This window comes from Lonchura striata, chromosome 7 (genome assembly GCF_050655825.1).
Source record: "Lonchura striata isolate lonStrDom1 chromosome 7, ASM5065582v1, whole genome shotgun sequence".
In the NCBI taxonomy this organism is placed as follows: Eukaryota; Metazoa; Chordata; class Aves; order Passeriformes; family Estrildidae; genus Lonchura; species Lonchura striata.
Window position 1 is genome coordinate 15,726,535 of NC_140709.1, and position 13,065 is coordinate 15,739,599.

Here is a 13,065-nt window from a genome sequence, read left to right on the forward strand (position 1 = left end):
CCAGAGCTTGGGGTAATTCTTGCTGCCCTATGGCAAGTACACATAGCCCCCCACACACATGGAAAAGCAGCTTCCAGCATAACTGCTTTGGTCTGGAGTCTTCCTCATGTCGCAGGGACTATCCCATGCATCATTAATCAAGGGGAACAGTGCAGTCCAATCTTACAAAAGGAGTAGGAAGGGTTGGGTGCCCAGAGCTGGCCTTTGCTGGTTCAGGGTTCTGTCTCCCCAGTATGACAGGTGAATGCTGGATGTATGGGCAGGTTCTTGGGGCCCAGAGAAGGTGCTGATGTGTGGGCCCTGGGCCTGTTAGAGGACCCTTCCTTCCCCTCTCCTCACAGCCCACCATTTCCCAGTGCTGGGCCCTGTTTCTCTGGTCTCCTTGGTGACAATCTCATCTCTCCTCGGCTTCTCTCCAGCACCTGAAAATAGCCTCCGAAAGTGGAGATGCCTGCTCCCTTCCCTGCTGCCAGCACCCGTGATGGCCAGGCTGGAGCCAGGCTGCTCTGCACAGCACAGCTGTAAGGGTCTGGCCCCATGGGCCCCGGCACCACTGTGGGATTTGGGCCACCTTGTGAGCCTGCACCGAGGCCCGGCCTCGTCCCTCCTCTTTCCTGCCTGCCGTGAGGCAGCACCAGGGAACTCCTTGTAGCCCGCCATGGGCCAGTATCCAGCTGTCCCCTGCAGCCAGAGACCTGCCCCCTTGGCCCTGTAGCCACCAACCCTGCAGCCAGCCCGACAGCCTCCCAGAAATAGAAAAGGGAGCCGGGAGCGGGCAGAGGGCGAGCAGGAGGAGGTGGCCCCGCGGCAAGGAAGGTTACCCCGCAGGTTGGGCTGCCCCGCCGTGGGACCAGGATCGCCGCGGACAGTGAGCTGCAGCAGGATCGGGGCAGGATCGGCGGGGCTGGGCAGCGTCGAGGACAAAGGGTCCGCATCCGCCCAGGCCATGCTGGACCCAGCGGTTCTCCAGCATCCCCGGGGAGAGGGGAACGCTGCGGCCCACACCGCGACGGGCGGGGCAGCACCGGGCGGCTGGACCGAGTCCCGGCAGCGCGGAGCTCCGCTCCGGGGCGACGGGGTCCGCCGAGCGGGGTGTCCTTCCGCTCTCTGCCCCCAGCCATCCCTCCGTCGGCCTCTCCCTCGGGTCCTCGGGCCAGCGCTGCCCCCGGGGCCGCGACCACCTCGTTCAGCCCGAGGCTGCGCGGCGGCTGCGGCGCTGCTCGGCGGTGCCGGCCGTGTCCCCCCCCGCGGCGGTGGCGGTGGGGGCATGGCTGGCATTGCTCGCTGACACTCTATCTGCCAGGGCCACGCCAGCCGCGGGCCCAGAATAGCAGCGCTGCCCCGCAGATAGCATGGAGCAGCTCCGCGGCTCTGCTGCGTCCCAGGTACCGTAAGGCTGGGTGGGGGGCGCGGCCCGACAGACCCCCGACTGGTGGTCTGCCACCCCGGGGTGGGAGAATGTGGGCGGCTGACGGGCCCCTTCCCACCGACATGCAGCCCTGGGCACAAGGACGTCCTTGTCCCAGCTGTGTCAAGCCTCTTGGGAACGGCTGGGGCAGGTGGTGCAGGGTCTCCTCCTCCTCGGATTTGGCTCTAGGCTCCTTAGGGAGTGGCCCCTGTCTCTGTGCCTTCATTATTTTAGGGTGGCCTGTAAAGTTCGGCTGTGTCAGGAAGGTTTGTGGCCGGGGTAGCTCTTCCCTCTGCATGTGCTGGTCTGCTATGTAGGGTCTCCCGGGGATGGGGGAACTGGGTCAGCCATCCGTCCTAGGGACTCCCTTCTTCCTCCGGCTGCCCCTTTGTTAATGTAGGTTTCCTGGGATGGACCTGGTTCCCGGGAGGGGCCAATGGGGTTGGCGAGGCTCTCTGCATGGGAAGAAGCAAGAGCAGAATTTACGCCTTGGGACTGGGAGAGGATGGGCGCAGAGCCGCTGTGGGACATGCTCGGCTCCAACAGCAGAGAGAGAAGGCAGGAGGCCCTGCCATCCATGCCTTGTCCTGCTCTGGAGACCCCTGCTGTCTCCCCAGAGCAGGAGGACAAGCTGGGTGTCCTGGACTGGAGCCACCATGGAGACTGCAGGCTCTGGGAGTCCAGCTGGTGGGGGGTGCCCACATCCCCACCCTGAAAAAGACAGTTCTCTCTGCCTGGCCTGGGTGGGCCAGAGCAGCTGGGTGGGTGCAGGCAGAACTCATGGATGGGGAAAAGACTGGGTTGACTCCTGCTGACTCCTCCTTACTGTGTGCCCTCTCAGGTGGCGCTGCTCGATGCTGTTGCATGCCCTGAGGAGGAAGGTGGGTAGCAGGAAAAGTCTAGGTGTGTAGGAGGGGGGAGTGCCTTACTGTGTGACAAATGCAATGGTCCTCTGCCCATCCTGCCCATACCTCTCTCCTCAACTAGAGTCTGCCCCAGGCTGGAGAACTGATGTGTGCTGCTCCTGTGGAATAGGGAACAGGGAGGCTCTGTCGGGAGCATCTCCTGCTCCCCCCAGGCAGGAGGGTGCTGAGACCCAGCAGCTCAGCTTACTGGCTAGGGCTGGGGTGACTTTGCCTGCAGGATTTCCAAAGGCCGTATGCCCCAGGGAGGAGGAAGAGGAGGAGGAAGAATACAGGAGACCTGTCACCTTCACACTGGGAAATGAGATACTGGGGCTAGGCCCAGAGACCGAGTTTCAGACTCCTGATGCTGAGGTCTACATGCACTTCTTGAGGAGCCACTGCTGTTATGATGCCATCCCCACCAGCTGCAAGCTTGTTGTCTTTGACATCTCCCTGGAGGTGAAAACCTGGGGGATGAGTGGGGATGGGCAGTGAAGAAGCAGGCTTGGGGATCCTCTGAACCCCTCTGCACTCTGCCAGCAGATCAAGAAAGCCTTTTTGGCACTGGTGGCCAACGGGGTTCGTGCTGCCCCTCTCTGGGACAGCAAGACACAGAGCTTTGTGGGTGAGTGCCAGAAGCAATGCCTGGTCCCATCCCCTGCCTGTCAGAGAGGGTACAGGCAGTGCTGCCAGCCCCATGTATCTCCACAGGGATGCTCACCATCACCGACTTCATCAACATCCTCCACCGCTACTACCGCTCACCTTTGGTGAGTGCCGTGAGGCAGACTTGGGGATCAGGACATGCATGGAGCTGGTCCTTTCTTAATTGCTAGACAATGACCAGGGGATGATTCTGGGCCAGACCAGCATCCATTTGTTTCTCCCCTGCTTGGCCCCCAAAACATTTTTGGATGATGGGGTGTGATGCCCAAGGAAGGGGACAATGTCTCAGAGTGCCCTCAGTTCCCCATGGAACCACCATGACCCGGGCATTTCCCTGCCTCCAGGTTCAGATCTACGAGGTGGAGGAGCACAAGATTGAGACTTGGAGAGGTAAAAATCATGTGTGTGGCTGGGCTGATGTTGTCACACAGGGTATGTAGGTGGGCTCTCGAGCTGTAGGGCTGCAAGAGAGGGCTGGAGGGCTGGAGGACCTCCTCTCATAGCTCTTTCCCTTGGCAGAGGTGTACCTGCAGGGCTCCCTCCAGCCACTGGTCTACATCTCTCCGAGCAATAGGTGAGAGCTTGTCCACTGGGGGAGAGCACACCCCTTGGAGTGGGGGTGTGTGTGCACCTGAAAGCAGCCCTATCCTACCACGATGTCCACATCACCCACAGCCTCTTTGATGCTGTCTACTCCCTGATCAAGCACAAAATCCACCGCCTCCCTGTCATTGAGCCTGTCTCGGGCAATGTCCTGCACATCCTGACACACAAGCGCATCCTCAAGTTTCTCCACATCTTTGTGAGTGCTGGGGCTGTTTGTGCACACTCATGGCTGGTGTCACAGGCAAGGGTGTCAAGGTACTTGCAGGTGCCAACCAAGCCCTGCCCTGTCCCATTGAAGGCTTCTAGCATCCCCAAGCCACGCTTCCTGAAGAAAACAGTGCAGGAATTGTGCATTGGCACCTTCCGTGATCTGGCCGTCGTGGCTGAGACTGCCCCAATCTACACTGCCTTGGAGATTTTTGTGGATCGCCGTGTCTCCGCCTTGCCTGTCATCAATGATGCTGGTACCTGGGGATGGAAAAAGTGACGTCCTCATGTCCCTCTGCTAGCAGCTACAGCACCATCCCTACCCAAATCCCTTCTTCTGGCCCTTGGGCTGCCCCTTGGGTTGTGGGAGGAACATGGCAGGCAGTCCCTAGGGCTCCTTCTGCAGCCCCTGCACTGCTTCTCTTTGCAGGGCAAGTGGTTGGCCTGTACTCACGGTTTGATGTCATTGTGAGTACCCTGCGTGTGTGCATGTCCAGGCTCAAGTTTGGCCCCTTGCATGCACTGGTAGGGTGTTTATACCAGTCTGTGCCCATGCAAACCCATCCCACATGCATTGTCATGCATGTGCCAGTGCACATCTGCTATGTGCATCTCCTGGGCAGTGTCCCTTCTGTGCTGGCACAATGGGGTGCAGGGACACCTTGGGGCACTGAATGGGGACACATCTATCACAGCACCTGGCAGCCCAGAAGACCTACAACAACCTGGACATCAGTGTGAGGGAGGCACTGCGGCAACGCACGGTCTGCCTGGAGGGGGTCCTCACCTGCTACCCCCATGAACCTATGGAGGACATCATTGACCGCATTGCCAAGGAGCAGGTGAGTGGCCGGGGTGCCTTGTGCCAGCCACGGCTGCTGGCTGCCCAGCCTGCCTGTGATGCTCTGCCTGCACCCACAGGTCCATCGCCTGGTTCTGGTGGATGAGAACCAATACCCGCGGGGCATCGTCTCCCTCTCTGACATCCTGCAGGCCATTGTGCTCACCCCTGCAGGTATTGATGCTCTTAACTCTTAGCCCACGGTGCTCCATCTTTCTCCACTTGCACCCTCAGTTTCTCTCCACTTCAGGTAGGCGCCACCCCCTCATTGCTGTGTGCCTGTCCCTTTCCTGCTGTTGGGTCACCTGCCTCTGTCCCATCCAAAGTGATCCTGGGGGACGGAGGAAGCTGGGGCTGGGGTCTGGCAGCACTGGGTGCCCAGGCAGGGACAGCAGGACCCAGGTGCTGCTTGTCCCAGGGGTACACACGGATCACAGGGGACCCCTGGTGACTGTGAGGAAGGATGGGGGCACCCTCCATGGAGACATGCCTCCAGAGCCCATTCACGCAGTGTGTGGAATGCAGGTTTTGCAGGTCCCTGGGCTTTGGGCTGGTTCAGGGTTTTGGGGTGTGATGCACCCCAAGACAAAAGCCTATTTTTGATTTTGCTTCATTCCCCCCGAGACCTGAGCACCTCCAGTGCCATTCCCAAGGGATACAGAGTAGACAGACCCCCACTCTCACACACCAGACATGCTGCCCACCACTAGCCATAAGCAAAATGTGGCCAGCCCATGGGCCTCAGCTGGCAGAGCCCCCCATCCCCTCCACTTGCAGCAGCCCCAAAACCATCTGTTCCAGAGACAGGGCTCACTCCCAGGTGGTACTGGAACCACACTGCCTGGCCACCTGCAGCTGGCTCTGCTCACCCACTGCCTGGTGAATCCTCACTGGCTATGGATAGGCACAGTCCTGGCACCCACTGTGGCACCTCTTTAGGGGTGAAATGAGGAGTGGGGAGCTGGTTCCAGTTCCCAACTGCTTCCCAAAGGTAATTTTGCTGTATGGGGTGGTGGTGGGCAATGGGTTGGGACCACTGTTGTGCCTACCAGCAGTGCCCAGCTGCTCTGCACAGAAGGGGACTGGGAATGGTATGTGTTACCCATACATGGGATATCCCCCTTGCCCCCATTTCCCCCATCACAGTGCCTTTGCTCACCTTATCCCTGATGCTCACAGGGGTGGCTGTGTCAGGAGCTGCAGGGGGCCACTCAAGCCAAGCTGCCCTCCTACCCCAGGGCTTGCATAAAAGCAAGGAATGGAGGAAAGACCTCAGTGTCCACTGGGATGGTTGGAGGGGCCATGTCACAGGGTGCCTGGTCCAGCATTGATTTGGGGTTATGGTCTCACACGCTCTCTTGCCCCACAGGCATCGATCGATCCTCACTCTGAAGACGCCAGGGAAATGCCACTGTCTTGTCTGACTCGGGGATCTCTTGCGTGACCTGTGAGAAGGAGGCTTGGGCCCGAAGGCTCTCTGTGGGGAGGACATGCCTGTTCACCCCACTCCTCGTGCTTGTCTTGAGTCCAGGGCTAGATCCTGCCAGTCTCGAAGAGGCAGAAACACTGAAAATGGGACCCAGGGGTGCCTCCTTCCAGTGAGCACACAGTGATGCTCAGTGGGCACTATGCTGGAGGGGCTGCAACATGCCTGCAGCTGGGCAGAGACCCATACAGCCCCAGAGGACCTGGCCAGCCCTCTGCCATCCTGCTGATGGATCTGAGTGTTTCTATTGTGGCTCCCTCCTAGTGAACACAGTCCCACTGTCTGTGCTCGGTGCCTGGTAGCATAGGCTCAGCTGCACGCACAGCTTTTTTATTTTAGGGTCATACAGGGCTGGAGCTCTCTGGCAGCGGCACAGTCTGTGCCAGAGCTGGCAGCAGGATGGGCACTTGCATGGAAACCCTGTGCACATTTTGGGGTGGGCAGGGGATATTTATTTATTTGTTAGTCTGTTCAGCCTTGATGTAACAAAACATCCTGATCCAAGAACTGCCTCTTGCCTTCCTGGGGTACAGGCTGGGAAGGGGTACTGGCTGCTTGCCAGCAAGTTTGGCACTGGCAGAGTAGTACCTTGGCACATGTGGGTAGAACCCAGGGGATGGGGACACAGGGCATGGAGTTTTAATCATCTTGGTGATGTGTAGGTCCCTTTGGGGACACACTGAGGGACGGAAGCTTTGGTACCGCAAGGTTTCTGTCTGCTGCTTCCTTCAGTCCAAGAAGAAGGAAAGTATGAGGGTTGCTGTTGAAAACATCCCTTGCTTCATCCCTCAAGGACTCTGGGCAAATGGCAATGCATTCTCTGCCTGTGGCTGCTACCAGCTGTGAGCCTTGCAATGGTCCTGGCTTGGGGGTAGAGGATGCTGAGCTGATCTTTATCCTCCTGCTTTGCCTGCAGCGAGCCCTGCCATTCCTGTGACCCCGCATCAGCATCTCAGTGCAATAATGGCTGACAGTGGAAAGTCCCAGGAACTAAACACCCCTCCTGTGCTGGCTGGCTCTGCCAGGGGACACAGTACCAATGCTGGGTGATGACAGGCCTCCTCCCATCATGAAGAATGTGCTGTCTTATTGCTGTGATTTCCCAGGACCAGGGCTGGCTCTGTCCTTTGGGAAAGGCGCAAACCCCAAACACCACCAGCACTCGACCCTCCCCTGGGGGCAAGGGGAAAAGTGAGGCACAGAGAAGTTTCTGAGGCCAAGGTCAGCTGTTCAGAGAGGACCCAGATGTCCTGGCTCCAGGCACAGATCCACGCGCAGCTACACAAGGACAGGACGAAGGAGACACCGAATGGCTGCAAGCCCCCTCCCTGCTTTCCCCCAGCCCCAAAAGAGCTCCCAGGTTCCTGACACAGCCCAGCTGGGCACGGGATTGGGGGGGACACAACCCCCATGCAGTGTGTCAAAGGCACAGCAGTTCCCCAAGCCTCCTGCTGATTTTGGGCAGGAGGTTACTAGTGGCCCAAGGGTGATCTGGGGGCAATCTCTCATCCCCCCCACCTTTCCCTCTGTGGAGCTGTGAGCCCCCTGGCCCAAGTTGGCCAGGGAAGGGGTTTGCCTTCCTGTCCTCCTTGTGGGGCAGTAAGGGGGATCTCCATTTGGTGGAGGGTGGACGTGCAGTCAGGGGGCTCCTGGGCGAGCGATGAATTCCAGGTTGATGGGCTTGTCAGCCACCAGGACAATGCGGGACACAGATGTCACTTCCACGCCACGGGGGTCCGGCCTCACCTCGAATGCCTGGATCATCTGTGGGGAGAAGGGGGGGTTGGAAATGCCTTGGGGACTCCCTGGGACCCCCATCCCAGCTCATGGCAAGATACCCAAAGTGGAGGAATCCCTGCTTACCCTGGCAAGGGCCAGGTGCATCTCCAGCTCAGCGATGCGGCGTCCGACGCACGCACGAACCCCGTAGCCGAAGGGGATGGAGCTGAAGGGGTGGTGAGGGGAGCCGTGTCCCCGGAGCCAGCGCTGAGGCAGGAACCGCTCAGGCTCGGGGAAGTAGGTCTCATCATGGGACATTGCGTAGTGCGCCAGGACAAACAGGGTCTGCAGGGCGGGAACTGGGGTTTAATGGCCCCTCCTGGCCCCACTCAGTGCAGTGGGGCTCCCCACAACACGGCCCCCACTCACATTCTTGGGGAAGAGGTAGTCTCCGATGACAATGTCCTTCTCATAGAAGACCCTGGCGTTGGTGGGCACCACAGGGTAGACTCTGGGATATGGAGAGAATTAGTGGGGGAGCAGAACTCATCTGGAGATCCCGGAAAGAGTGAGATGTGGCAGGACAAGGCTCAGCAATCCCCCGGGGGGGGTGGATATTTGCAGTCCAGAGGGACTGAAATCCAGCCTTGCGTCTTGCCTGGTTGGTGCATCCCCCCTGGAGAAGGGGCTGGTGACGGGACCTCAGGGCAGGGACAAGGCTGGGATGTACCTCAGAGTCTCCTTGATAATGGCCCGAAGCATTGGCAACTTGGGGATATCCTCAGCAGCAGGAAACCGGCTGGCAGGCACAACAGCTTTCAGCTCCTGGTACAGGGTCTCCTGGATGTCTGGGTCCCGGGAGAGGTGGTACAAAGCCCAGGACAGTGTGTTGGAGGTCTGGGGGAGTAGAGCACCAGGGGAAGTGAAGGAATTGGGGCCAGTACCTGAGCAGTTTTGTGCTAAGCACAGCATCAGTACAGCACCAGAGAGCCCCTGCTCTGGTGTGTAGAAAAGTCAGGGGTGAGGGGCAGCAAGCACAGGGAAGAGGGAGGCAGGGAGCAGGATATGCAGCAGAGCAGAGGACAGGGTCTGTACTGACCAATCCCTCAGAGTTTGCCCCTGTGGGGTGTCAGCCCCAACCGGGCTAGAGCTCACAAAGGCTGGGTGGAGCACGCCCCAATGGGTTCCCCTGGCCATGGAGCTCAGCAGGGATCCCCTGGCAGCAGCTGCCTGGCTCTCACCGTGTCCACACCGGCCAGCAGCAACTCGGCCACGCTGCCATAGACCTCATCCAGGCTGAGTCTGCCACTGGCCAGCAGGTAACTCAGGTAGCCGGTCACCTCAGTACCACGCTCCACTTGCCCCTCCAGCTCCTCCATCTTTCGGTCAATCAGTGTCTTGCCTGCAGGGACAGAGAGTGGGAACCAGAGCTGACAGAGCGAGGGCTGCCAAAAAGACAATTGGCCAGGGACTGCCCCTTTTGGAGGTCCTTAGGGAGTCCAGTGCCACCACACTGGACCCCCATCGTCACCGCTCACCAAAGGCGAAGATGGTGTCCCAGCTGTTCAGGTAACGGTCCCAGAAGGGCAGCACCTTGCGGCTCCATCGGGGCAGGACGGTGGCAAAGATGGAGTTCTTGAACATGAGGTTGATGGAGTCAATGAAGCGCTGGGTCTCAGCAGGGACCTGCTGCTTGAGGCACCCGATGCGGGTCTCGAAGAGGATATAAGAGATGCCTGTGGGGGACAAACAGCTTCCAGACCTCCAGGGGAATGGGAAGAGTGAGACAGGGCAGGGGTGAGGGAGAGGACACCCCTACCTTCCAGGGCAAAGCGGTAGAGCAGGTTGGCCACGTCCTCCACCAGCACCCCCGAGGGGCTGCGGCTCCGCTCCTCCCGCAGCCGCACCATCAGGTCTGACACCACCTCCCCGATGGCATCCGCGTACAGCAGCGCCTCTGAGGGCTTCAGCAGCCGCTTGTTGAGGACCTGGCGCAGGCGGTACCAGCGCTCCCCTTCCCTGGGTGGGATGAGGATCATTGCTGGGGGCATGGGTGGGCAGGGGGCAGTGGCTGGCAGGAGCTCCCCAGTCCCTGTGTGCACACTCCCCACCCCAGGCTGGAACCGTCCCAGGGGTCATTCCGCCCACCGTGGCCATGCCCTTCTACTTGGTGGGGACAGGCAGCTTGCAAGAGTGGGAGCAATGCAAACTGCCACCTGGGCCCTACACCCAAGGAACGGCAGGAGAGGCATGCTGCCCCAGAGAGCACAGCCAGGGCAGGACTCACTCGGTGAAGGGTCCGTAGGGCAGGTGCCGGGTGTCCCGGTGCTCCTTCCACAGGGCCATGTCGCTCCGCATGGGGTACTTGCCCTCCTGCCGGAGCAGCTGCTCCAGCACCACTGGGCTCCCAATGTTGATGTTCCTATAATGTCCGAAGGTTGACTTCCAGATAGGTCCATAAAGGCGTCGGGATATCACCTGTGATGCACAAAGCATGGCAAGGTCAATGGGACGAGCTGGGTCAGATCCTCCCTGCCCCAACGCTGCCCTGAATGTGCCTATCTGCACCCATCCCATGGACCCCTCAGCATCAGCTCAGCTCAAGCACCTGCTTCTGACACCCCCAAACTGGCAGCATCCTTGAAGTGCTCTGCAGATGGCCTGGGCTGGTGTCTCCGGGCTCATTTCCTCTCCCAGCAGTAAGTACACCAGGCACTGACCCCTCAGCAGAGACTGGCACATCCCAGAGATGCAGAGAGAGGCTGGTGGGTCTTTTGGGGAAGGAAGACCAAGAAGGGACAACAGGGACAGAGACAATTGCCAAGCATAGGAGTGTGCTGAGATGCAGGACCATTGCAGCAACCACCAGCAGGACTAAGTCCTGCTGCTTCCAGCATGGCCGCAGCTCTGCTTAATCTAGGGACAACAGTCGCTGAGAGGGTCCTTGAACTCATCATCCAGTAAGGGTGGTTAATGATCAGCAGTGGGAGGGCAGCACCAGGCTAGGGCATGACTGGGCTGCTCCCAAAACAGGCTGTCACCTCCAGGACATGGCCCTGGAGCCACAGGCTCACAAGTCAGCTAGGATGTTCACCAACATCAGCCCTGCTCTGGCCCCTGTTGGTTGCAGCTCTTCTCTCCTTTCTGCAGCCACAGGTCCCATGCCTACTTCCCTGGCCGGGAGCACCATGACCTCCAAGTGCATTCCTTGGGGTGCAGCTGGACAGCCCTTTGCAAGGGGATCTGCACAGGGTCACGTCCAAATCCACTTTCCATCCCACCCAGGCACTGCCAGAGCACCTGCAGAGCATGGCCAAGCATGGGGGGGATGCAGGGAACTTAGCAGGCAAGCCTTGGTCCCCATTCCCCGTGGCTGCGGGGATGCACGTGGTACAATCTCCCTTGGTGACTGTCTGCATCGCAGCCTGCGCCTGGATTCAGCTGGATTCGTCACCACGGGGAGACGTTCCTCGTGCATGGTGGCAGGAGGAGGGGGAGGGACAGCCACCCCGGTACTGCAGGCAGCTCATGGGCATGGGGCAGCTGTGCCCCAGCTTGAAGCCTGCCCACCAGCATCTGCTGGCAGCCAGGACCTGACACAGGGCAGGCCTTGGAGAGCTGGGCTGTGAGGAGCTAGAGATGCCTGGATGTGGGGAAAGGCACCTCCAGAGCATATGGGCATCTTTCTGCAAAGCCAGGCTCTGCTCGGAGTCCCAAGGGCAGGAGGGAGCTCTAGTGTCTATACCCTGAAATCCCACTGTCCTGTGACATCCCCTTCTCCAACCAGCAGTGCCTGGTGCTCTGAGATGCCAGGGAGGCCTGATCCCACACGCTTCTCGGGCTGGCCAGAGCTCCAGGACGCTGGAAGATGCTGCCTGGCTTACAGCCAGCCAAGCCCATTGCTTGTTTCATCCGACGTATGAGGAAGTGTTGACAGACGAAAACAAATACCTCTGTCTACCCCTCCCCTGCCTTGGTATCATCTGCCCAAAAACCTGCCCAGTCACTTGCACCCAAAACTGCTGCTCCCTCCAGCTGTCACAGCCGGGAGCCCAGGGATGCCAGGATCCTGTGAGATGCCCCCGAACCTTTGCCCTCAGCTGCCTGGCCGGCTCGGGGATGCTGGAGCAGCCCAGGGCTGGGTGGACCCTCTCGAGGTCACTCGGTTTTGCTGGCCCCTCTCTGCCTACTGGCCCCAGCATCGCTCTACGGTGCCGGGTGCCCCACACCGCCAAGCCCCTCTGCTCCCATGCTCTGCCGCCCCCGCTCAGCTCCCGGCCGCCACTCGTCGGCAGCTAACCCCCTCCCTGGAGCCCATCTCCCCTTGTCCCCAGCCCGCACCCACTCCCTCCAGTGCAAAGCCCCTTCCGGCACAGCACCCTCCCTGCAGCCCCCCCGGAAGCCCCTCCATCCCACGCAGCCCTCCTTACCCTCCCCCCCACCTGCGCCCCCGTGCAGGGTCGCCAGGCCCCCACGCAGCCCGACCCCCGCACGCCCGCAGCCCCGGGCCGGGCTGCCCCGGCGCACCTGCAGCCGGTGCGTGTGCAGCAGGTAGCCCCGCAGGAACAGCCAGACGAAAGTACGGAACAGCCCCGGCCCCGGTAGCTCCTCCGGTCCCTTCAGCCGCGCCGGCCCCGCCGCCGCTGCCGCCGAGCCCCCGGTCCTGCGCGGCGGTCCCGGGCTGCTGCGCGGCGGCGGCGGGCGGGGGCGCAGGAGCAGCGGCAGCAGCGGCCACCGGGCCCCGCTGCTCGGGCCCGCCATGCTCCGTCGGCAGCGCACGGGACGGGGCGGGGCGGGGAGGCACCGAGGGTGGTGGGGGGCGGCACCGGGGGCGGCGCGGGGGGCGGCGCGGGGGCGGCGACCGGGCACCGGCACCGGGGACTGAGCATCGCGCACCGGGTACCGCGCACCGGGAATAGAGAATCGCGCACCCGGTGCGCTGCGCAACGGCTACCGGCCCCGGCTGCTGCGCCCTGGATGCGGGGTACCGGCTGCTGCTCAGCGGGGACCGGGCACGGGGCAGCCCAGACCGTGCGCCTTGTGCCGGCTGCGGCACACCTTCTACCGGGCCGTGGAGACCGGCTGCAGCGTGCTACGTACTCGGTACGGCACATTGGGCACCGTGAGCCATACTCCAAATCCTGGACATTGGTGACTGCTCGGCAGCATCACAGACCAGGCACCGGGTGCTGGGTACTGGAACGGGCAACAACGGTACCAGTGCCAT

The 13,065-nt window shown here is 60.9% G+C and overlaps 2 protein-coding genes across 20 annotated transcripts; one reads left to right on the plus strand and one right to left on the minus strand.

Moving 5' to 3' along the window:
• The first annotated feature begins 15 nt into the window (after positions 1 to 15).
• Positions 16 to 7,472, plus strand: PRKAG3 (protein kinase AMP-activated non-catalytic subunit gamma 3). Of its 19 annotated transcripts, none has more exons than XR_014956513.1 (13): positions 16 to 1,385; positions 2,250 to 2,289; positions 2,552 to 2,772; positions 2,854 to 2,938; positions 3,025 to 3,083; positions 3,324 to 3,369; positions 3,499 to 3,553; positions 3,655 to 3,781; positions 3,884 to 4,049; positions 4,223 to 4,260; positions 4,488 to 4,634; positions 4,714 to 4,883; positions 6,003 to 7,472. XR_014956513.1 is itself a non-coding variant. In XM_085584288.1 (13 exons), the coding sequence occupies exons 1-13, from the start codon at positions 1,353 to 1,355 to the stop codon at positions 6,023 to 6,025; spliced, it is 1,131 nt and encodes a 376-aa protein (XP_085440414.1). In that variant the 5' UTR covers positions 16 to 1,352; the 3' UTR covers positions 6,026 to 7,472. The 19 variants fall into 19 exon arrangements, 11 of the variants coding, with proteins under 11 accessions (XP_085440414.1, XP_085440408.1, XP_085440410.1 ...); XR_014956514.1 differs by having other exon boundaries at positions 2,857 to 2,938; XM_085584288.1 differs by having other exon boundaries at positions 2,857 to 2,938; positions 4,714 to 4,807.
• CYP27A1 (cytochrome P450 family 27 subfamily A member 1) lies at positions 7,327 to 12,619 on the minus strand. Its single transcript, XM_021526298.4, has 9 exons — positions 12,366 to 12,619; positions 10,126 to 10,316; positions 9,658 to 9,857; positions 9,377 to 9,574; positions 9,080 to 9,240; positions 8,569 to 8,735; positions 8,268 to 8,349; positions 7,983 to 8,183; positions 7,327 to 7,883 (listed from the first exon to the last, which is right to left on the minus strand). Exons 1-9 carry the CDS (start codon positions 12,597 to 12,599, stop codon positions 7,758 to 7,760), a joined length of 1,560 nt encoding a protein of 519 aa, XP_021381973.1. The 5' UTR covers positions 12,600 to 12,619; the 3' UTR covers positions 7,327 to 7,757.
• Between the last annotated feature and the right edge of the window lie 446 nt (positions 12,620 to 13,065).

Excerpts from the sequence above, each read along its gene's own strand:
- PRKAG3 (XM_085584277.1), top strand. The coding sequence starts at position 2,353 with ATGGTCCTCTGCCCATCCTGCCCATACCTCTCTCCTCAACTAGAGTCT. Across the intron at positions 2,773-2,853 it reads TCTTTGACATCTCCCTGGAG|CAGATCAAGAAAGCCTTTTT; the intron begins GTGAAAACCTGG and ends GCACTCTGCCAG. Across the intron at positions 4,635-4,807 it reads ACCGCATTGCCAAGGAGCAG|GTATTGATGCTCTTAACTCT; the intron begins GTGAGTGGCCGG and ends TCACCCCTGCAG.
- CYP27A1 (XM_021526298.4), bottom strand. The coding sequence starts at position 12,599 with ATGGCGGGCCCGAGCAGCGGGGCCCGGTGGCCGCTGCTGCCGCTGCTC. Across the intron at positions 9,575-9,657 it reads CTACCGCTTTGCCCTGGAAG|GCATCTCTTATATCCTCTTC; the intron begins GTAGGGGTGTCC and ends TGTCCCCCACAG. Across the intron at positions 8,736-9,079 it reads TGCTGGCCGGTGTGGACACG|ACCTCCAACACACTGTCCTG; the intron begins GTGAGAGCCAGG and ends CTACTCCCCCAG.